General features: G+C 41.4%; 1 protein-coding gene across 2 annotated transcripts in view; it reads right to left on the reverse strand.

Moving 5' to 3' along the window:
* The window catches only part of LOC144468917 (neural cell adhesion molecule 2), a 451,988-nt gene that overhangs the window by 114,406 nt on the left and 312,864 nt on the right, over nucleotides 1-24,718 (reverse strand). For both annotated transcript variants that reach the window (XM_078178726.1, XM_078178727.1), the window contains exons 2-3: nucleotides 14,887-15,019; nucleotides 13,865-14,073 (exon numbers count right to left, since the gene is read on the reverse strand). In XM_078178726.1, coding sequence (XP_078034852.1) covers nucleotides 13,865-14,073; nucleotides 14,887-15,019 — 342 coding nt within the window. The remainder of the gene's footprint in view (nucleotides 1-13,864; nucleotides 14,074-14,886; nucleotides 15,020-24,718) is intronic.

The raw sequence follows: 24,718 nt of genomic DNA on the forward strand, positions 1-24,718 counted from the left end.
AGTGATCTCGTCTTGCCCGATTTTTTTTAGTTGCAACGTGCGATGCTGGAAGAATTTATTCGGTAAAGTTAGAATATTATTTGTATCGAATTGTTTCCGTTCCCCGGTGGTAAAAATGTTTACCCTTCATCCATTTTTGTATAATTATTTACGGCTAGGATTTTTATGAGAAATTTAACTTGTCTATATTAATTGCAACATGCGAGAGAAACATTTATTTCTTTTCTTAATCATTTTAAGGAGTTTATAGCAATGTAAGGATATTTTGAAATTTTTTACATATTTTCGCATTTGATGTACTCATTTTTATTGTAATTATTTTTATTAAAGAATTATTACAGATAGAATACTTTATAACGGATGAATCGTTGCAATAAAATATTCGGCAGAAAGGAATTTATTCGGATAATTATCTTGGATAAATATGTATTCGAAAGAAACCGAATAACCGTAAAATCTATTACCAACGTCGAATCCGCGAAACGAAAAGAATCGCTGATACAAGCTCGTATTTTATCCCCTAAGTACAGGCTAGCCTAGTAGCAAGCCTCTGGTTGAACATCTGGGTCCGCGGAACCAATTTATTTAGGAAAAACCGGATGACGAGCTCGCAAAGAGAAGCTTCCGGCGTTCGAGCCTTTTATCTGAGGATTGGAGGAATGTTGGCTGTAAAAGAGACAGTGGCGCAGGATCAACGGCCCTCTTGTCCGCCGGAGGAACGAAGACGGTGCCCAGGGTAGGTGCAAAGCGCTAGTAAAAGTTTCACGGCCGGTTCCCGGGCGCAGCACCGATATCCTGCCGGGTTTCTGACGAGACTCCGGCTCCGGCTTCGCTCGATGTCGCTCCACTCCGCTTAACGTTTTCCGCGCGACGCCGCGCCGAGGGCATTACGAGAAAGACGAGGAGGAAGCGGAAGTAACGACGCCGCCTCCTGAAGAACCGGCGCGTTTGCCGTTCGGGACAGGAGAAATAAAAGCCCGGCGCGCCCGCGTCGGGAGAAAGGAACGAACTCGGTGGGCGGTCGGGTCGAACGAATAAATAAAACCGGGGGACGGGAAGGAGCAGCTGTTAAAAGAAAATGGCTGCGGAAAACCGCTATCAAGTGGTGCACGGGACCGAAGCTTCAAGAGGGGGGAAAAAACTGCGACAGACAAACACAGGGAGCGAAGAGACACCAGGGGCGAAGGGTGGGAGTGGGAGAGGGAGAGAAATATTAGTAACAACGGGTGCGTCGAGTATTAAACGAACTCGACTTGCGACGTCTTGCAGGTCAAAAAACACAGTTTGCTGGAGTATTTGCGAGGACATCAGCTCGTTTAACACCTTCCCTGCCGCGTCGTTTCATAGTCGAGTGACCGAATTAGGTGTTCGAACGCAACAGATAATTTATACGCTGATCTGTTACACCTTTCTAATTTTGTTAGGATCAGCAATGTCTAAGAATGTTGGAAAAGTACTTGAATTATGAATTGAACAATTAACTTCATCTTGACTTGATTTTTCAATTTTAATTTCATTACATCGAACAGTTTAATTGTATGAAATTGTTGACATTATTGGCATGATAATAGAAGTATTAACCCTTTGCAAATCAAAGCCATTTCAACTGAAAATATGAAGTAATTTCTCAGGCTTATAGTATTTCCATTTTATATAACAAATACATATGTAATTAATTCTTGTCATTCGTATCAACATAACCTTAACAACGTCTAAAATGCAAACTTTGTTAGTATAGAGATTATTTTGCAACGTGTTAAAACAATTTCATGGTGCTTTACGGTCACCACTCCAGCGCAAAGAGTTAACATATTTAATACCGTGTCATCCACATTCGCATAACTGGGAAGGTATGAATATATGTAATAATGCAATATGAAAGCGGTCCTTTTGTTAATGGTTTGTATAAAGAGATTCTTCCATGTTTTGAATAACGAAACTTAACATGTCTTATTTTTATTAGATCAATTAACGATCTTATCGTCTTACCAAATATCAATTTATACTAATACCTGTCTTTCAAAAATATTGTTCAAAAAGCAAATGTGCTAGCGAGGAATGAAAACAGCACCAGCCATTAAAATATGAAAAAGCTGCTGTCTCGAGCAAAAGGCCAGAAAAACCACCATTAAGCGATGCACAAAAAGCGGAGAGGAAAAAACGAAACTGCTGGACGCATGCATCATGGAAGAAGAAGTATAGAAACAAAAACAAACATGGTGGAAGGACTTCGCAATATAAAATGTCTCGCATCCTCGCCTTACATTGTTTCAAATGATAATTATTAAGTATGTTAACGAAGTATAGAGACAACGACTTCCCCGATGAAGAAACAGAGGATATTAACCCCTTGCAGTACTTTGACGAGTCAGACTCGGGATGGAGATTTCTATTATAATAATAAGCTGTTAGGTATGAATGTTCACCCGTTTCTTTAAGTAGGAACCAAATTTTATTTTCTGGTCACTAATACCTAGATATTCAAGTATATGTAAGCACACAGTAAATATAAAATTCCTTTTTTTCTAAAAAATTAGTGAAATCGAAAACATTCTAATCATAGTAATTGTAAAGAAAATGGTACGGCAAGGGCTTAAAACAATCATCGCTGCAGATTTAACTCTCAGGGTACAGTCGTTCGCTGCCCGTTAAGCGGGTATTTCGCGACCCTCGCCGATATTTCACTGACACACGCCTTCACAAAGTGCGCAATATTGGTGAGGGAATGTGTGGAATAAAACACTCGTGTACTGTAAAACTTGTGTAAATAATTATATTTAGAGAATAGTATTATTAATTATATTATATTATATGATTAACTCTTAGCATTCGAGTGGCGACTCTGCGGCGCCATTAAAATTACTCTAATACATTCCAAAATTATTTTTAATAGACATCGCCAAAGCTTAGATTTAGAAATTGTTAAAGTGTAACTATTATATGAGTCACGAGACTCAATTCCATATGCATAAAATAAATATTGCTACATATAATGGAGACGCTCGAAGCTAGAGAAATTATTCTAGATTTGCAGTTGAAATGGCTTCGAGTGCAAAGGGTTAATAGCATATATTAAAATAGCACGAGCTGCAGAAAAGAACTGGTAACTTAGACGACAGTACTCATTTTTATCCCTAGCTTACTTACGGGTATACCCGAACTCTAATAAAAGTTCCGAACCTTAGACGTGGAGGTTTCCACAAAATACAGAAATTCGTCGTTCTGCTTAAGAAATATGAAACGGTAGAAAGTCACTAACCCGCGCAGCTTCGCCGCTGTCGATAAAAGAGGAAGATCTCTGGGGACCCCGTTGCTGGGGCGCGACGGTTAATTATAGAAGCTAAAAAATCAAACAGACCCTTCCGGCAGACCAAACAGAATTAAAACCCAGCAAGCACTTCTACGCCGGGGAACCCTTAAAAGCCCGAAATGGGCAGCAGTCGCGGCGAAATGGCCAGAAAAAACCACTGGCCAGGTGGCGCATACGGGAACAACCTGGGAAAGGACGGTGGCGAATGGACGAGTCAAGAAAAACGAAGAAGTGTGCGCGGTGAACGGAGGGAGACAGAGGCGAACGCAGACCGGTGAAAAATGAGGGAGAAAGGCGGGGCGAGGAGGGAGGGAGGGGGGGAGGGAGAGGATAGACGGAGAAAGGTTTGAGCAAACAGGTCAAAACAATTCCAAAGAGGAGCCGACGCGGAGGGAAAGGTTAAACGAGGGAAGACCGAGAACGGAGGGCGGCCCTGATCGCGTTATAATGAAACGGCGAGCGGGGGCGCGAGCCCGAGGAAAAAAAATCTAATTAACAATCCCGTTCAAGAGTTATGGAGATGATGCCGGGCGGAGGCAGCGTGCAGGTCCCGGCAGCACGTCGCCGCTTTTCCCTTGTTCGTGCCCGGAGGAATTTTTCCCGCGGGATGATTAGCCGACCGTCCCCCTCCCACCTCCGCCCCGCACCCCTTTCTTCTTCCGTAGCCTTGGCCGAACATTTGCCGCGATCATCCACGGCACCGGCCTCCCCTCGCCTCGTAGTCGCCCGTGTTGGTAAACCTTTTCCAGATGAACGCCAATTAACGTGCCTCCCCTGGCTCCACGGGCTTGGCTCGGGCTTGGCTCGGGCCGTCCCGGCCCGCCTGGCCCGCGCGTCGGAAATTGCCAGTTACGCGTCCGCACCTGCTCGGTCTCTCTCTCCCACCTCCATTTCTCTTTCTCTCTCCCTCTCTTTCTCTCCGGTTTCCACGAGGCTCGCAGGCGCTCTCCTCCCGTCGTCGCGGCGACGACGACGTCGACGACGTGTCGCTTCCAACGCACGTACGCCGGCCGACCGGAAGCCGCAATACCGGCGTTTCCGGTGCACGCCGACGCCCGGATTTTTCGACGACCGACCGACGACGGTCAATGAGGCGTGGCCGCCGCAATTTCCGGGCCACCCTACGCCGGAAAACGGGCACGTAAGTGGTAATAATTAGATTTCCAGACGGCACATGCCGCTCCGGCCGTCACGGACCATGAAGGGCGCGCACGTTCGCGAAGAGCTACAGTCAGTCATGAAAGTGTTCGGACACCTTCCGACGCTTCCACTGCCTCGCCAAAATCGTAAAAAGCTTACACAATTACAGTATTTCTTTCAATTAGATAATGATTGAAAACTAAAGTTGCATGGCACGGATTAATTTCTCAACATCCTTACGAATTTTATTAGTTTTCAAAATAGTAACGGATCAGCGTTGAAATTAAATCTGAAATCTGAGCAAATAATTCCGTATTAAAACGGAACAATTTTACTCCTGCGCTATCATCTTGGATCGTAATCAACATCTTTTTCGGAAAAGTGAAATTAACAATTAATTCAATATAGTTGAAAGTGAGAAATCGAGTTCTAATAGAGGAAACGATGTTCTTCATTACTCAAATTATATTCTTAACCCCTTGCACTACGATTCCTTTTGCGCTGCGTTGATTAGCATTTATTTGTCCTTAATATTTTCCTTAATTGGACCTGTCAATTTTTGTTTCTTTTAGCGTCTTTATGTACTTTTGTTTATAGACAGTGATGGCAGAAGAATTTAATTTGATTTCGATTTAGAAGAAATGTATAATATTCATATTTAGTAGATCTTGCGTGAAATTTTTATGACGAGTCTGACTCGTTATTATAGTACTAGGGGTTAAATTGAGTCTTAATAGTATTGCTAGGCGTTTGAGTGACAGCTGTTTGAAAACTATGTGACACACGTGCATTGCATAGGAAACGCGACAGGAGATTGTTAAAGGGACTGGTTTACTAGACGATATCTAGAAAATCGATTCTCCAATAATTGCATTTAGTTCGAATGACAAAAATATTAAAAACTCTTGCCTTTTTGCTTTTTTCATCCATGCTTTGTGGTCTATCAAAAACAGCTGATAAACTTTCGTGTGAGCATATAAATTCTTCAATATAGCCGTGAACGACAAAGTGATTCGATTCTGCGCAAGATTAGTTACCTTAAAAAGCGAGAGAATTCAAACGGTCGATGACGTTCGGCGCGGCACGGGAAGGTATTTTGACGAGGGTGCCTGAAGGATTATACGCTTGTCGTGTTTTATTTCACGCGCGAAAGCGGATTCGAAAGTTTAACGAAGTTTTGGCCAATTTTTTTTTTCTTCTTGCCAACCCAGCGAAACTTTTAATGAAAGAACGGAGTCGCCGTTTAATTTCCTTCCTTTTTCAATCGGATCTGTATTATAATTGCACTCAGCGGTCTGTAATTGTTGGAACGTTAACGAAGTATACAAGTAAACGGAATGGCAAGTCAGTTTGGCAATAAAGATTTTAGAAAGGCTGCTTTCAGGCAGTAATATAAAATATTCAGCTCGTGCACATTTGACTGGAAAAAATGAATTGCAGCGTGCTGTTTTTACGTTGAAATCCTGGCAGTAAAATTTACTATTGTAATAACTTCCATCATAAATGGAATATTTTTAGCTAACTCTAACTACATGCCATCTCACATTGTTGAATTAATAAACCCCTGGCACAGTTTAACACTAAACTTACCGAGCTTTAAAACCGACTAACGTGTATCTGTACTAATATACATATATATCATTTACAAAGCATCTGCAGTTTTAATACTTTTAAACTAAATGATCATTTTGTCAGTAGGTTTAACGTTAACCCCTTGCCATTAATTTTTCCAAAAATGTCAATGATTAGAACGTTTTTAATTACAGTTATTAGACTGCGGATTTTATGTATTTAAATGATTAGAAGATACTAAAAGTGTTAATGTATTAATTTCGTCTTATTAAAATTATTTTACAAATGCAGCAAAATTGCACTTGGCTCCCACGTACTACCACGTCTGCAGACAATTTTCATTCTACATAACAATCCGTAGTCTGGTACATTCTTACCCTCTTAGGCACGACGCTCCATTATAGCGGTTTTCGTGGATGTATCGTGCTTTACTCAATTACATTATTATTTATTAAAGTAAACGATTAAAACGGATGTGTATATATACAATACATTAAGAAAAGAATATATATATAGTTAATATTATATATAGCTATACCAAAAATATATATTAAGAAAAATGGTAATTTAGTCATGAACAATTTCTTTCGCACACAATCCAGCCGTGCCTAAAAGGTTAACTAAGCAAAGAAAATATTTATCGTGTGCAAACATGTACTTGAATGCTTAAATGTTGATAAAGAGTGAACAAAATCCTACTCCGACCTAAAGGTGCCATGTGACATACACTTTGTATCTCCTTGACTAGTCAGGCCCGTCATAGAGATAACGCCAAGGCGTTAATGAACGGAACCAGCAAAGCCTTGGCTCGAGATGATTCGCAGAACGCAACAGAACAGATCGCGAGGTAAGAAATTTTAATTTCCACGCCGCCCATTGAAACGCATCCGTAATTCACCGTGATCCGGGAGTGTCTCCTGCAGGAGCGATCCAATATTAAAATCTCCGTTTCTAGAATAAGTTCGATAAGCGAGTCACGTAAATAAGAAATGCATATCCGGGAACATAGTAGCATCGATGAAGCTCGCGCAACGTCTCCGCGTGGGCCGTAGTACCCGTTTGAAAGGCCGGAGGAACCGGTTCGTTTCCAGGAATTTTCATCTCGTAGCCGCCGTCTCGCGTCTCCTTTAGCCGGTTTTCCCCGATTTCTGCTTTGACTTCCGCTCGCCGTGTCGCAAACGGTTCGAGCCGAAGAGCATTACAAGTCAATACCGTAGGATCGTGTGTGACGTAATTTACGATCGGCGTCCCGTGAACCATATTTCAAGGGGAATCCGAGCATGAGGAATTCGCCGGATGATGCCGGCGCGTCGCGGCGATGGTAGGGAGGACTATCCGCCCGAGCGTTTCGCTCGTTGCGCAACGCCAAGCGACAACTATATCATCCGGCGGGGGAGGCCTTGCGTATATTTAGTTCGTTCCGCCGAAATTGTCCATAAAAGTTTCGAGCGGCATAACCGGCACAATAAAAGAACTTTCGTCCGGAATTCGCCGGGCCTCGAAAAGTGCTGCTCGCATATTGGTCGCGCGTTCCCTAAGCCGGGAATAATGCTGTCGCTCAAATATAAAATATGGCTTTAGCCGGAAAAACTCGTCGCGGAACTTTCTTCTCCGCTGACTGACTCCGCTGAATGAAAAGATTACCGTGCGCGCTATTCGGCATTAGGAAATTCGGTCCGAGGAAAGCGTTCTTTGCCGAATCGAAAGATCCTTCTCCTTTCTCGTGAATTTTCTACGATCTTGTAGATTTCTATCATCTTGGGACGCAGTTTTTAAATGAAATTTTCTGACCAAACCTCGACTCATTTAATTTGATAAACGACAGATCGGAACCTTTATTTCTGACTTCGCGGTTAGGAAAATGGACTTGGTGTATAATCGTTTATACGAATAGATTCTTTATACAAATTAAAAATGATTTGCGTGCATTGTCAACGGCAGCGTGCTGCGATATTTTTAGTTTGACTATTGACTCAAGTTGCGTTTATAATTACTGCCATCAGCGCATAAAAATCGCGGTATAATTCTAAGTCTATGTTGTTCCCTTGCTCTATAATATCGTTATCAATATTTTAATACTGAACTAAAGGTTGTAATATAATTTACTTAATGTGAGATATTAGAATAATTTAATCAATTGATTATTATAATTACTTAGAATAATATACAATATACTACTTGTAATTCATTAATGAATAAATAATGTATAAATTGATGAATGAATAATAATTTATACATTATTTATTAATTATAATTAATTATAATTATAATTAATTTTATTAAATTAATCCACAATTTGTGACAACAAATTAAAACTTTCTATTGTTTCATCTTTATGCAAAGGAAAAGGTAAATCACGTTTTGTCACCTGTTCCACAATCTTGTTAACAATATTGCCGGAGATTCTACAGTATGCGACACACAAGGGACGATACACTTTTCGCGTGATATTCGATAATTCATGATTCTGCCGGACAAATACCTTTCCGTAGCGATCGCTCGGATCGATGCGATTAAGTTAACGCTCACGGTTATTTATCGCGCGTGCTGTCGCGACTCATTAAAGCGCAAACACGTATTACCGCGTCGACGCATTATCCCGCGAATATCGTTCACACCCGGCCGATCGTTTTAACTAATAATTTTCGGGGGTGATTTAAAGCGTCGTCACCGTTAAAAATTGTAACGGCCGATTCTCCCCGTTGCTTATCGCGTTTCACGTTTGCTTACTCGCGCGCGCAACACCCCACTCCCCTCCCCGCGGTTAGATTAAACATTTTTCGCATCAAAAATGTCCCGGCATGCGCCGCGGCGTGGCCTATCGAGCCCCGTTTTAATGATTGCCGAAAAAAAAAAAACAAAACGGAAGCACGTTTGTCATTCATCGCTGTAAGCGTGAACTGGTTTCCATTGAAATCGTTCGTTTTCATACACTCAGTTTTCGAACAAAAAAAAAAAAAAGTTTCCTTTTCCGCTCGGAATATTCCGCACGTCACATTGTAAGCAATCATGTAGCGCGCCGGTTTCCAATTGAAGCGCCGTTAAAAAGAATAGTGTATTCGTTACATGTAGTTCGGACACGCCTGTCGGCCCGTGGTAAACGGGCGAGTCACGCGACTGTCAATAAATACCATTGTTTCGACGCCTGCACGCTCGTTGTTGTTGCGATCCCGTTTCTCGGAACTTTCGAAATATTCGGAAAAAAGGTGAAAGCTCGCGAGCAAAAATGATTACAAGACCGGTAGCCGCTCGGTAATACCGCGAAATCGATGCCAGCGAAAAGAGAACACGGTCCGCGGAAATGTCGACGGAATTTCGGTTCTAGTTTTCATTACGAAGATACGTAATGAACAGCACCCGCTCGTGGCCTCCTCGAACGTGTATTTAGCTAGATGATAATTATGGTCGTTTTGGTGCATCGCGGTGCGTTGAAACTGTCGCACCAACAAGTAATAGAAACCGGATTTGGTCGGACTGCAATAGCTCATTATTAGACTACGGATTGTATGCGTTTATGGAATGAGAAACCGTGAAGGTATATTAGAAGAATTAAAAAATATTTTTATATTATTTTTAATGTACTTAAAGTTCTAAAGAACAAGTATATTTTAATTAAAACTATATTTCTTACAATTAGTGCAAAAAGTTTTGATTTTGATTAAAAATCTGCAGTCTATGGTTAATATGTAAACAATGTTACATTGTTGTCGATTTTAATAGGTGGTTTATAAGAAACCTCGGATAAATTATAATTTTGTTAGCCAAATAGTAGGATAAAACGATCACTGGAATATTCAAATTAGCAAGCATTGTAGCAGCTTGTTTAGTTCAGAGTTAGATAACATTTTATTTGAATTATGGATATAAGATAAACAAAATTTTATTCAACATTGTTGAAGATAGAATCGAACAAAAATCTCTACAAATAGTAATTCATCCTCATAAAACCTCATTCGAATACAAATATATTTGGAGAAAACTATTTGTATAGAAATTGATTTGAAAAATAATTGAGTTTCGAATAATTTTACTATCTCTATTCGAACAGTTTATGGAAATAATTTTACAATCTGTATTCGAATAATTTATTTGAATGATCGTACAATCTCTATTTGAATAATTTATTCGAATAATACTACAATCCCAATTCGAATAATTTATTCGGATAATACTGCGATCCCTGTTCGAATAATTCATTCGAATAAAAAATGAAGCATTATCCGATAAAATAAATAGAACAATTCTTTAAGATTAATAAATAATTGTAATTCGAATAAAACAATCGCTTAAAAAAATTCATTCGAATCATTTCTCCAGTGAAATATTTATTCAGAAAAATTGGAATACTTTTTCACAGTGAAAGATTCATTCAACAGAATTCGAATAATGCCTAATTCTGGTTTAGCCAGATACCAAGAAAATCATTTTCAGATGCAGATTCCAACGCAAATTTTAGCTTACTTAAATCCTATTGTTCCATTTTACCTAATCCCGGGATTTTAATCAACACCGTGCACGTTGTGCGAGAAAGTCGCATCTCCGAAATATTTCCATCCATTAGAAAAAATGCATAAAAATTGCGCAGATATAAAAACGTTTTTATGATCCAGCCCCCGCATACGCAATAAACGTCCACGCGGCACTACACGCGGCCCGTGTTACAAGCACCGGCAATATACCGAACCATTCAAAAGGCAATTTTTTAAAGAAGCCCGCAATTTGATTGTTGACCGCAGCGTATCCCTAATAGTGACAAATCTCCGGGCAGCGGTGGCACATATTGCCCGCCGCGTTTCAGCCATTTCAGATGGACAGTGAGTGTATGTGTGCGCGCGCGCGCGCGCCTGGTCCGTCCAGCACGTAAACACGTAATTTATTTCGACAAAGGGACGGCTTCCTGCGCGACGGTATCAAAGGCAGCGTAGCTTATTCCCCAACATAATTTCCGCGAACATGTCGTTCCTCGCCGTCGCGATATTACAGGCGACGCGACGCGACGCGGCCGGCCGGCCGGCTCCCCGGGAAATTACCTACGGATTCCCGGGGAGCCGGGCGTCGAAAAATCGCGTCCGTCGCACGCAACTATTGCCGGGGAGTCCCCGGCCTTTGTGAATTCCGGTCGGATAAATTGTGCCGGCGAGCAGGATAGCCGTTAAAAACTTGAACCGCGCGGCGATCCGGCGGCCGGATAAAACGCGCGCAGCCCCCGCGAGACCCCGGTGGCGGCGTACGCGCGGCCACGCCGGCATTGTCCGCCGCTTTCCAGCTGGCATAGTTCTCATCTTGATATATTTTCTCATTCTGTGGCGTCGCGCGGCCGTGCTCGGAAACTGGCCGAACACGCCGAGGGCGGCTAGGGAACCGGCCCGATAGCGGTCCACCCACCGTCTGTTCCTACCTCGAATATTTCACCTGGCTCCGCGTAAACATTCCTCGCTCCGAGGCGGGGCTCTTCAAAGACGAAAAAAAAACAAACGAAAACCGGGGGCGTTTTCGAGCCCGGCTTTCGCGGATCCGTTCCGCGCCGATGCACGATAAACGTTTTATCGACTCGGTCCGCCGGATCATCCGAGGAAGGCGCGCGCGCCGAACCCCACGATTTCCAGGGGACACCGTCCTGCTACGCAGTTTCCATAATTCTTTCACCGGACTACCCGGAATTTCAAAAGAAATCAGAAAGAGTAATTACTAGGGTAAGGGTGCCGGTTATTGTGACATCGCCAATTTCTGTGTCTTTAAATTTGCCGACTAAGCATACTAAAATTTTTCATTCCTTTATTGTATTTCTCTTATTCATAAAAAATTTAATATGTCATTCGATGAACACAAGGAGTCCCGTTGTCAGTGGCACAACCGAGAAGGGGGTGTTTCTACATAGTAGTGTAGGTGTATGTAAGAACTAAGGTATTCCTTTATAACTATCGCCACTATATATTATATAATAATAATAATAAATTTAATATATATATAATAAAAATATAAATATAATATATAATAAATATAATGTGTTTCATATTATTAAAGAAGAACGTGTGCCACGGTACGTACAGTAGGTCAGCTACAGGTCTTTCCATTGTTACACACGACTTTCCATTGTTACTGAACGTTCGTAAATCTATTCCCAAATTTCCCTGTTCGGAAACTCATCAACAACACGAAAAAGCAAATTGAAAGTGAAGAATCAAATTATTTTTACTTGAGATCTCCTTGTTGATAAAATTGATTTGGAATATTTAATATACTACGATATTATCTTTGATCTACTCTTGATGCTGTTTTTCAACATTGAATTGTCGAGTTTAGTCGATATCAGCCCCTATTACTCGTTATTATAGTGCAAGGGGTTAATATCGCGTGCTTCTACGAATCATCTACACCGACGGGTTTCGTTTACTGTCTGGGCAACGTTATTTTCGGAAGAACGTTTGAACGCACACCGCGAAAACGGCAGACGCGTTTGACGGCGACTGACAGTCCCGAGCGAGCCGTCGTGGGAACGGCCGGATTTTTGCCGAACTTCTCCCTAGAGGTTTCTTGGCCGGGCACGGAAATCAGGACGCGACCGACGGATTCGGTTCAATTTGTTTTCGAACACAATATTTGGCTCGGGAAATATTCTGCTTGTCTGGCCGCGGACCGACTTATTCTACTCGGGCTTCGTTTCTTCTGTTTGGCAGCCCCCGAATTCTCCCATGGTTCTGTTTGCGAGGGAAACTCTTCCCGTGGGAGAGTAGCCGCGCGGTTCGTTTTATATGGGCACCATTGTCTGATCAATAAGTGATTTGCTCTACTGTTTCTCGTATTGATACAAATGTCGAACAAAGATATTTCTGTATTTCGTAGGTTTCTTCGCGTCGATGATCCTTCCTGTTGTTAGGGTAGACTTTAAGGAATTGCCTGATCGGAAATCGATTATCCACTGGGCGAGTACTGTTTTTACGTTAAGCAAGTTCTGAATTCTTGTGCCAGTGGATTTGTTTCTGGAGGATCTTTTGTATGACACCGTAGCGTAGAATTTTGTAACAAAATGTCGATTGCCTTGGATGATTTATTCTACTGATTATTTACCTGATATAATGACTAGACTGTGGATTTTATGCCGTTATGGCGACGATGAATATGTGCAATACAAAACAGTAAATGCACACGATAAATTAAACAATGAAGTTTGATTTTTTTTTCAACGAATTAAAAATGTTAAACATGAATGTAAATTTCGATGTAACTACCGTTTGTTGCAATCGTGATAGAGATCCTCGATTTAATAATAATCTAAATCCTTTCTAGAAAATAAGAGCACTATATGTTTGGTACTGTTATTATATAAGAAAAACCTTTACTGCCTGCAAAGTGAATATGACGTATGTCATTCATTAGTCTGGCCAAAGACGGAGTTATTCTACTTGAATTCTATTTTTCTTTTCTGGTAACCGATATATTGAAGCACAAATGATTTCATTTTTAGCAGAACCTCTTAGCAATATTGCAGTGCAGTTTGTTTATTAAAAAACCATTGGTTCAGTCACAATATGTCTTATTGTATTTACTATACTCTTATCTGTAACTAGAACTTATTTGTCGATACCACTCTGACTACGAAATTTCACTTATTCTACCGAGTTAGCTAATCTCATAAATCAAGATTACAATATGAGATAAGTAATAGAATATTACAATATAATACAATATGATATGAATATTACAATATTCTTATTGCATCGTAGCGGTTGCGCGAAGATTCTTGTTGCACTAAATTGCACACGGGTTTCGGGTTTCCCTTATCAATTAAAATTCTATCGAGGCGCTCGCACACCTATGAATGAGATTGCCGGTTCGACTCACCTATCACCGTTAAATTGACTTTGGAGTTGCGTGTCTGCCCGATCTGGAAATCGACACGACACCTGTAGATGCCGGCGTCCTCCTCCCTTATGTCGTCGACGCCGAGCTCTGCCGGCGTTCTGTCCGGCATGAAATACGCTCGGTTCGAGAACACCGACTCGTTCGACCATTTTACTGGCTTGCCGAGGTCCTGATTCCTTGCATCAACACTGGAAGTAAACGCCAACAGAACAGTCGAACAAATTCACTGCGTAAACAACAATTTCGAATTAAAATTCGCGCATTAATCCCTTGGCTTCTCTCAAAGCTGCGTCGATAATCATTGTTTTTAATCATTTGCCTGATCGAACGAGACGCTTTTTGTTTATTGTATGCGTTATATATACTTATACAAAATTTATAAAAAACATTCGAATATTTAGAAAAGATATACAAAATTTATAAATAATATTCCAGAGTTAGTGTTCTCTTGTGCAGTTGAGACTAAATAAATACAAAATACCGCAATTTCATAGTGCAAGGGATTAATGCGACATGTAAACTACATATTTCGAAAAGCCACAAAATAATCGTTACATAAATGCAACAATTTTTCTGTTCGTTTTTTCTGATATCGCGTTTATTGCAAAGGGATCGCATCAGTTTGTTGATAACGACGTTACAAGCAGCCGCGCGTCGCGGGACGAAGAATTTCATTACAGCGGGAAGACGCGTAATTCGCAGTCTCCGCGGCGGACGATCCGCGCGAGCTGGAATTAAAAAGAGGCCGGGGCCGAGTCAGTGAATCATCGGGAATGCCGGCCGTTGAACCGCGCCGAGCGGAATAAATTCTCGCGGGGCTGGAAGTCAAGCTGACCGACGCGACGGAACCGGTCACTAATCTTGCGCGCCGTCGACGCCCTGTTTGCGGCCCTGTCCTGGACCGATAGAGAAACGAGCGGACACAGGGCCCCGGCCGCGGGCTACCTGTGTACGCACGCGCGCGCGCGCGCTCCCCGTCCGCAGATTGATTTGTATCTCACCTGTAAACCGACGTGGCGAGATCCTCGCGATACCACAGCACAAGAAGCACCGAGTCCCCTTGGTGGGTGGTTGATATGTTGCAGGGAAGATTCGTGGGATGACCGACCAGCGCCACGATGTGCGATATAGGGACTGGAACAGAGTAACACATGGAGACGTGAGATTACATCGGCTGGGATCGTGTCACGCCATTATAGCCGGCTACAGTTTAATCTCTTATTGATGCTCACGTGACGCCGTGCCCGGGCGGCGTTCTCGGCCCAGCACCACATACTTTCTCTCTCTCTCTTTCTCTTTCACTCTTCCCCTCTCTCAGGTTTCTGTATACACTGAATTGCCCGGATTTATGGTGTACCTTCGTAATCCTAATGGATCGAACAATTTTTCCCGTATTTTCACCGACGCGCTCGCTCAGAGAGATAAGTCAAAGTCGGCTCTTAACGTTTCGAGAGAAATAAACGATCTTGTATACACAGATTTACTCTAATCCCTTGCGAATGAACTCTGGATTTCAGGTATTCTTTTTTCCTGACGATGATTAACAACTTTCGCTGCACAGGCATCGCGCGAATGTTGCCGATTTTCTGATAGTTTGGGAATTTTTTCAGAGTTAAGAGAAATAAATAGCGGATGAATAGCAGATGAGTTTAAAAAGATACAGTAGAGTTATCCAATCTTTATTCTCTTACAAAAAATAGAGGAATGCGATAGAGACATTAATTTTTGGATTTGCGTTTTAGATTAGCAACGACTATAACCGAACAGTATGCAACGTCTTTGGTCCAATAAGAATGAAACTATACTCTAAAACTAAGACGTTTATCTGTTTAGCTATTCAGTGTATACAATCATTTTTATGACCAAATAGATTCAGATATATATACATATATATATTTTTTTTCGAAATTTTATAAAAATAGGGAGACAGGATTGAAAACTCATGAGAACTGCCGATGAGTTTAGTGAAACTTGACAATATAGTCTCCCAATAACCTTAACTGTTTACTGTACTTTGACGAGTCCGATTCACGATGGAAATTACTAGTAATAAATTATTAAGTATGGATATTATTCTGTTCTTTAAAATTGGAATAAAATTCTAATCCCTTGTTATTAATATTTAAGTATTCGAGTAAATTCAGGCACGGAATAAATGTTAATGTCCTGTCCCTTCTAAGAAATTATATCAATTGAAAAATTCCTAATCGCAGTAACTGTGAAGAAAATGGTACGGCAAGGGGTTAAGAACGGCTGGCGATAAACGAAGTAGTCTGAGTCAGTGCTGCCGGCGCCAAGCGAAGAAATTTGTACCAGACATGCGGACGGCAAAGTGTTAATTAATTAATTCCGCTATGGAATATAGAAAATTGATCTGAAAATAGAAAGTCTTTACTTTGTTCAAGAAATCGTCAGCTCTTGTAAGGCTCGTGTAAAGCAGAAGCTTTCTTTATTTTTGGGAATCGTGCGAACGTTTAAGCGGCTGAAATAATTCCGAGCGTCGCTTAACGATGATTTCTGATCGGAAAGTCGCGCGTTCCCGGAAAGGGAAGTCTCGGGGCGAGGCGTCTCGTCGTTCCCGCTCTGATTTATTCCGATAAGCGGGCTGGAAATGAGGACGGACGCGTATACTAGATGCCGCGAAAGATGTAACGTTCTTACCCGGGGTACGGCCGGCACTTAATCAGAAAATTGGTTCGAGGCGAGCGGCGACGACGACGACGACGCTCGGAGTCTGAGCGCGTTCGGGAGCATTCACGTAACGAACAACACGCGAACGTCCATTCGGCCTAGCGACGGCCAACAATAAGCTTTTGTTCCCGGCCGGCCCCCGTCCTTACGTCGCTCGGGCGCACAATATCCATTTATTCCGAAGATAATAACGGCGAACAGAAGAAGGATGTTTTCGGCGTTGCGGATGCAACGAGCATTGTCCGCAACGATTCCCCCTTCCTTCGGCTCGTTCGACTTTAACCCTGGAACGCTCGCATCTGGGTCACCCGAGGACAACTCGAAGCCCGTTTTCTGGCGGCGAAACAAAACCCGGAACGAACCTCTCCGTCTCTTTCACCTGAAATATTGCGCTGCTACCTCGATTATCTGAACTAATAAGCTGGCCGCCGTTTCCCGATCTATTGGCTTGGCTGAGAAGTTTCTTCGATTTTTCTTATATTTCTTGACATTTCTTCACATTTCCGCCTAATCGCTATATTGTCTTTTATCATTTATATATTGATTAGTATATTAGTTACGAGTTAATAACGTAGAAGAATAGTTGCTACACGCAGGTTCTGTTAATAGATAGGTCTAGTGTCAGCAGCACAATGATATTTCTGCTTTTTTGTTTTTGCTTTTTTTAATTAAGGATGTAAGGAGGTCTGAGTTCGAACCGTTCCTGAAAGCTAGGGCCTTCTTACCGGTACTTTTGAAGAATGTTTCGTTGTGGTATTACCTGCATAAGGTGAGTTTTATAGTAGCATTGAGTTGGTTGGAGAAAAAATGTTCAAAGAAAATCTCAAACTGAGGCACAATGGTATCTCTGTCGAACGGATTCATTCTTTTTATTATCGGCCGTGGAACATAATCTCTCTACGATAGATCCGCTATCGATCCGCCGATGGGCGCAGTTCTATGAATTTTTGATACGACGGCTCTATAAATACCTGTCGCCGTTTAAAAACGACACGGGAACGAAAATTTCAGCACGGATGATGGAAGGGATTAGTAATCGATTTTTATAAAAGCGTGATATATGCAGTCACTTCGCGAGAGTGTCGCCTATCTCAGAAAACTTTCCTCGACGTGTTATCAGTTTCAGTAGCCGCTGAAAAATTCAGCGCCCCGGAGAGCTACGGACAGGGTTTCCTATAAAACGAGCATTTTTACAGGAATCTGGGAATTAAGCGCCCACTCCAACAGGAAAAATGCATTATATATTTTAATATGTTAATTACGTGCATTGAATTCTGATTATAGAATTTATACAAAGTGAAATAATGTTCGCGAAGTGACCCGCCATCCAAATATCACACCAGCTGTGTAAGTTTACACTTATGGTTACCTTTGATAACATACTCTCTCGACTCCACCTGTCCAATCACAGATGATCCCACGTTATACTACTACCACTGCATTTGTCTCTCTGTTCTTGTGCCAGTTGTCTGACCAGTCTAGACGAAATTAGGCTAGCTTGACAGTAGATCTACATATGTCTACTCGCAAATTCATGTCGAATTTAAGATTTATTGAGAATCATCGGACTAATTCTCCGGACATTGGACCTAATTTCAATGAAGGAAAGAGAAGGTCGAAAATCGGTTTAATTAATACCTTCGAAATCAAGTTCCAGTGAACTCTACCTTAGGTCTACTTACTCGTCATTCCTTCCGATAAATAAATCGTACGAGTTGGATGGTCGTGGAATTGGGCCAGTGTCAGTGCTCCGTACGGACCGAATACTTTTCTATCCCCCCCTCCCCTCCAGCATCTCGAAAGAAACCAATCTACCTCGACAAACAGCAGAGCGGGTTCTGCACGGTTTCCTCGCGGCGCGTTAATCACCGTTCCCGACCGTTTCGACCCGATAAAATCGGACAAACAGGTCCGGTGGCCCAGCAGCCGCTCTCTTCCTGCTGATATTATCGATTCGGGGCCGGCATGCTTCACGGTGCCGCGCGACAGCCGTTTATGTACACGTTTCCCGCGATGTGACAAACAGCGTGACACCGGCGACGGTAGCTCCCGTACACGGGGCATAATGCATGGTCGTCGTTGATACGTCGCGCGGACGTCAAGTCGGATTTTCCTGCCGCTCCGACGCGGCCGGACGAACCGGCCGGTTGAAAGGGGTTGGGGGAAGCTGGGATCACGGTGGCGTTGCGCCCTTTCAAGCGGGGAACAGGACCCTGGAGAATAAGGCCGGTCCTTTAATTTTCCTCGGGAACTTCAGCGAAGATAAAGACGTACAGTAGCCATCGTAACTTTAATCCCTTGCGCTGCAACGACCAGACGGATTCGCGATGGAGATTTTATACATGGTCTACTAAACACGAATGTTATTCAGTCCTTTTGAATTCAAAGTAAATCTTATTTTACAGTTTTGCGGGTTTTGGAATCTTTTATCGAACTGATTACAAAAGAAGGGCAGATGTGAAAAAATTTTAACGTTCCAAGTTTTTGTTTCGTTGCAAGCAAGTTCTCTTGTTGCTTTTCAAAATCGAAATCGTGAAATGAAGAGTCGATTCTTATGTACAATAAAAATTGTGATTCTTTGAAGATAAAGAGGATTCTGCTCGATATTCAAGAATTAATTTCAGAAAAATGACCGTAACTGCGAAGTTAAAATTTTGCATGCGTATTTAAATCTATTTGAAACAATAGCGCAATTTTTTGTGAAACGTTTTATTAAAAAGTGGTCGGAACTATTAACCCCTTGCACTATAATAACGAGTCCAATCGAAACCAAATTGAATTCTTCGGTTAACAAAGTACAGAAACGAAAGTAAATAAAGCCAGTACAAGAAATAGTAATTGTCTGGCCCTATTAACCCTTTCACTCCGACGGGCGTGTGTATATACGTCCTCGAAGTAAGATACTTTTGTTAATCAACAAACAGTTGACTATAATATTTAAAAAAATAAATTATAATTGTAAACTTTTAGATTTTAGAAAGTAAAGTGATATTACTAAATGCAATAAATATGATTGTAAAATTTGGATAACAAGAAACGATTTCTACTACGTAGCATTCCGTACCTCAGTGTCAGCTACTCAGTAATGCGCTCCGTAGCGAAAGGGTTAAAGGGAGTATTTAGAATGAATAAATGCTAATTAACACAATATGAAAGGAATTGTAGTGCAATGAGTTAATGACTGAACAAGTAGCTGATTTCATGAGTCCCAGTTGTTGACATAACCGCGACGAATTCACCTTATTTCTGATCCAAAGAATAGAAAAGACGTTTGTGGCCTTCGTATTAGATTGGTCACGGTGTATATTTCACTGATACGAAACAGAGTGTTACGTCTCCGGGTTCCCGCAGCGCCGACAATGCATTACAGACCGTCCTGCGCACCGGCAAGATACGGCAATTTGATTTCCTTTTCGCGGTTTCTTTTTTAATTAATTTAACCCGGGTCGACGGGAAAGCCGAGAGAGAGAGAGAGAGAGATAGAGATAGATAGAGAGAGAGAGAGAGAGAGAGAGAGAGAGCCCATCGGAGCGCGAAGAGTGGTTCCGCGAAATGGCAACACGCGAGCACAAATTCCAACAGCTCTTGGGGGATTGTGTGTGCCGGTTTGCAAGCCGATCGTTTGTACGGGCCAGCCGCGGGTGGAATTATTTTGCAGCGCGGCACCAGCCCGGGGAGAGTTTCATGGTCGCGGTTACCGGGGGCTGCGCGATTCATCCGATGCGCCAGGAATTATTTGACGAATACCGAAAGGGCATTTGATATTCCGCTGCTACTTTAATGAAGTTGTTAGCCGCGCGGAAGCTGGTGCCGGCGCTCGTAAACTCCCGTGATTCGATAACGTACCGGATATTATTAATTATCGCGACGGGGTCCATTTCGACTGTCGCCAAATGAGGGCCCGTTTATTAATCCGATGTTTAGATCGACGCTGCCTGCGTATGACGAAATTCAACTGCGTGAGTAATTACATGCTTAGTATATTAGTATCTATTGTTCTATTTTGTTCGATTCTATAATCAATACTCTCACAGTTTGCCTAGTCTGATTTTATAGCCTATACTACCTTGCTTGATTTTGGAAAAGCTTTATTTAATATTGTAGCCAGTACTTCCTTGATCTAATTTTATAGCCTGTGTTGTATTATCTGATTTTTATAATCAATATTATAACGGTTGATTTTTAATGCATTTGCTTTTTCCCTTGTTTTTGTATCCTACAATATTTTATTCGACTTTTTAACCAATCCAATTTTTTCAGATTTTTAAACCATGCATGTACTTTTTTATCTAATTTATAAAACGCGTACTTTTTTCTTTGATTTTTACAGCATATACGTTTTAGTTTGATTTTTGAAGTATATACTTTTCAGTTTGACTTTTAAAGTATATACGTTTCAATTTGATTTTTAAAGTATATACTTTTCAATTTGATTTTTAAAGTATATACCGTCCAGTTTGATTTTTAAATCATTTACATTTCTATTTGATTTTTTAATCATATATCATTTATGCTAGCTTCTCTTATACCATCTCCTCTCCTCTCCTTATCCATACTTTTTCGCTTAATGTTAGCAGTATACTATATTACTCGCCTGATCACATTTTTCTTCTCATAAAACCATAAGTCTTGGTCGTTCCGCCTGACTCATGCATTAACCATCCTATTCCATTTTCTTATTTGCACGTACATGTGCTACGTTCGCGGTGATAACGTTGCAGATTTAGTGCATTAATCCCTTGACGTACCATTTTCATTACAATTACTATGATTAGAACTTTTTCGATTGCACTAATTTCTTTGAGGAACAAGGAATTTTGCAGTTATTTTACGCTTACATCTATTCGAATGTTTAAATGTTAGTGACAACAGACTAAAATTTGATTCCCACTTAACACGTTCGTCGCCGACAATTGGACACTGAAATCCCCACATAATTAAAGCAATTTCATTAATTAAAATAAAACTAAAAAGTTCACATTTATCATAGGGGATGACATTAGAACTCTTTTGCATTCGAAAAATAGTCGAATTCATTTTGCTAGAATATATTGGAATAAAAATAAATTTTCAAAATTGGTCAGAAATTATTGTCACCCAGATATGGGTGACGCGGCGACGAACGTGTTAAAAGAACGGATTCATACATAATAGTTTATTACTACAAATCTCCATCACGAGTCTGACTCGTTAAAGTACGGTAAGGGGTACTTCGTTTATTTTTTACTATTTCTATTATTTTTAACAATAAAAATAGTTTCGCAAACCGAGGAGCGCCGAAGTAAACATTTTTAAGGATGATATTATTTCCAATGCACTTAAATTATGGATTAAGAAGAAAAATATTAGGAATACATTTACATCGAATTTCGTGGCCGAAAGAATCGTCCGACCGTTGAATATGCATAAGGCTCATCGAACCGTGTTAAAGTCGCACCATGGAGCCCCGTCGCCGTCGGTGAGATTCGAAAGGAGACTTCCGGCACCTAACTTTAATTTAAGAAGCGATTAATTCGCATTCCGGAACCCTTCAGCTAAAGTGCATTCCGTCGAAGCGAATTAACGTTTATCTTGAATTAAAGTCCCGCTGCTGCGAAGTTTATTTAACGACAAGGGAAAAAAGGGAGTGGGTACTGACGGCGGGGCGGGGCGGGGAGATGGGGGGGGGGGGTGGGGGGTTGGTGGGGTGAAAAGGGTTCGAGAAAAGGGGCGGAAACGATGCGGACGAAACAGGAGACGGCGTTTAACCGGAAAAGTGAAATCGCGGCGGGAACGGCGCACTTGGAATTAATTGAAGCACGTAATTTCGTAATTGCGCACGGCTCTTACAGTCGCCCTGTGAAATTATTGTGTTCCGAGGATTTTTCGAACGCCGCGCCATTCGATTATCTTCATTGGTATTTATTGAATAATTATTCTGGCAGTGAACCTATATTTTGTTAGTTTTTACTCCGAGAAAGTAAGACAATTTAAATGTTTGCTTATTCGTTTCTCTAGAACGTGTTCTTCAGCCCCTTGCACTATGATTCCGTTAATAGGACCAGATAATTTTTGTTTTTCATATTGTCTTTATTTATTGCCTTTTCTAGACTCTGATAATAGAAGAATTCAATTCGATTTCTATTTAGAAGAAATTAATAATATTCATACTTAGTAGACATTGCATGAAATCTGTATCACTCGAACGAACGAAATACTTAATTATTTGACGTTGCTTCCTAAGCTTTGAAGAAAAATGAATTCAACTAGAGTTATTAAATAGCGAATAGCATTATAAATAATTCTCTGTGCACAATAATCTCGCTTGTTGGAAATAAACAGCAGTGATAATGACAGTAATATAAATTGCCTGCTAGAAAATTATAACCTAGATAGAGAACTCTCGTGTCTATTATTTAAGATGGAACTGATATTGCCGATGCGATCAAAATACAAATTAAATAAAGTTGAACAATGATAGGTAACGTTAACGTTCCCGGAATTTCCAGGAGAATTACTTCCGCGGGTAGAGCACAATATAAAGGTGGGTACGGGATGAACCACGCGAGTATAGTATCTGAAATGTTCATAGCCGGTGTTAAACGTCACCGAGAATACCTCGGAACAAGTTCGAATATCAATAAAGCAACGACGGTCCACGATCATATTTCATCCGTGACAGAAAGAACGAATTCGAACGGAGGAGGGTGGAGGGTTGGAGGGGTGGCCCGTTTCCACCTTCCACACCCTTGTACATCCCCCATTCATTTTTCTACTTTGAAATCCGGCAAAAATCGCGCGGGTGATAGACGTCGTTTCGATAATGCCGTCTGCCGGCATACGGAGGATTCGCGAGCGGGTGGGCGCGGGCGCGGGCGGTCGAGGGCAGAGCCTCTTTCCCGATATTCTCGATATGACACATCGCTGTGAAAACGGGCCCTCCGAATACGCGAGAATGCCGTGGCGGCGGTATACCATCATCTGGAAATCGAAGGCGGAGAGGCGGGCGGGGGGGACGCGCCAATTTCCGAGGCGAATGTTTCGAATTTCCTTCTGCCGGCTGAATTGCGCCGGAACACCTGTATTCGCGGGAAACAGGTAAGACACGACCCGATCGACGCCCGGATCGTTTAGTTTCGCGAGGAGAAATTCCTCCCGGGAGCATCCCGGTGACCGGAAATACGTGCTCTACTATACTTGATTGGATTTCATGGCCGCGCTCTTCCTCGTACGGATTTCCCGAGATTTTATTGTGCTCGAAGATTAGCGCGGGTAGCTGGTGTACGTTGAATTACGCTGGAAGGTATCGTCAATTATTGGTTTGTGCTACTTGGAGATCATCACTTGCAGCGAGGTGGTTTCGGTATTTTTGTTGGTTTAGTACCTGAGTATTTATAATTGGAATAGTAATTGTGCCTCGCTTTTGCTACGCGCCTTGTTGGCTAATATTTCCATATGCACCCTTTTGGCATCCTTTTTTCTAGATTTTTCGGCTTTTATTTTTTTATCCATGTTTCTATCTGGCCTCGAAAATTAAACTTTTCCAACGTATTTCAAAAACTCTGTATCTTGATTTCAGTAGCTCTGTATCTTGATTTCATAAACTCTATATCTTGATTTCATAGTCTCTTGCTACGTTCGAAAATAATATATTACGAAAAAGTGTAACCTTTGTTCGTGCTTACAGAGGTAGCTCGTGTATTCGATTATTATCGACTTGTACTACTTACTGATATTAAATTCATGTTAAACGGTCGGAAATTGGTAGAGTGGTAACCGATTGACGGACACTGTTTAATCCTTTGCGAAGCGTAGCTCCTATTGTCATATATTATTCATTTACACTACCTCGGCGTAAATTCAGGGGCATACGTTTATATTACATATATATTTGCAATGAAATTTTGATATGAGGATACAGTAATCTCTTCATAGCAGTCGAAATAAGCTCTACTATGCCACTAATGCAAGCAAAACAAAAGATTTTTCATTTGTTTTTATGAAACTTGTACCACGGTATCCCATTCGTTTTGCAGATATACAGTCCGCCTGCAGAATATTCGTATAGTTTTGAAAATGGAATAACTTTTTGATAATTGGACCAAGCAATCTGAATTTTTTTTGGAATCGTGGAGGAATTCGTTTACTAGACAATGGCTAAAA

This window comes from Augochlora pura, chromosome 4, assembly GCF_028453695.1.
Source record: "Augochlora pura isolate Apur16 chromosome 4, APUR_v2.2.1, whole genome shotgun sequence".
Taxonomy (NCBI): domain Eukaryota; kingdom Metazoa; phylum Arthropoda; class Insecta; order Hymenoptera; family Halictidae; genus Augochlora; species Augochlora pura.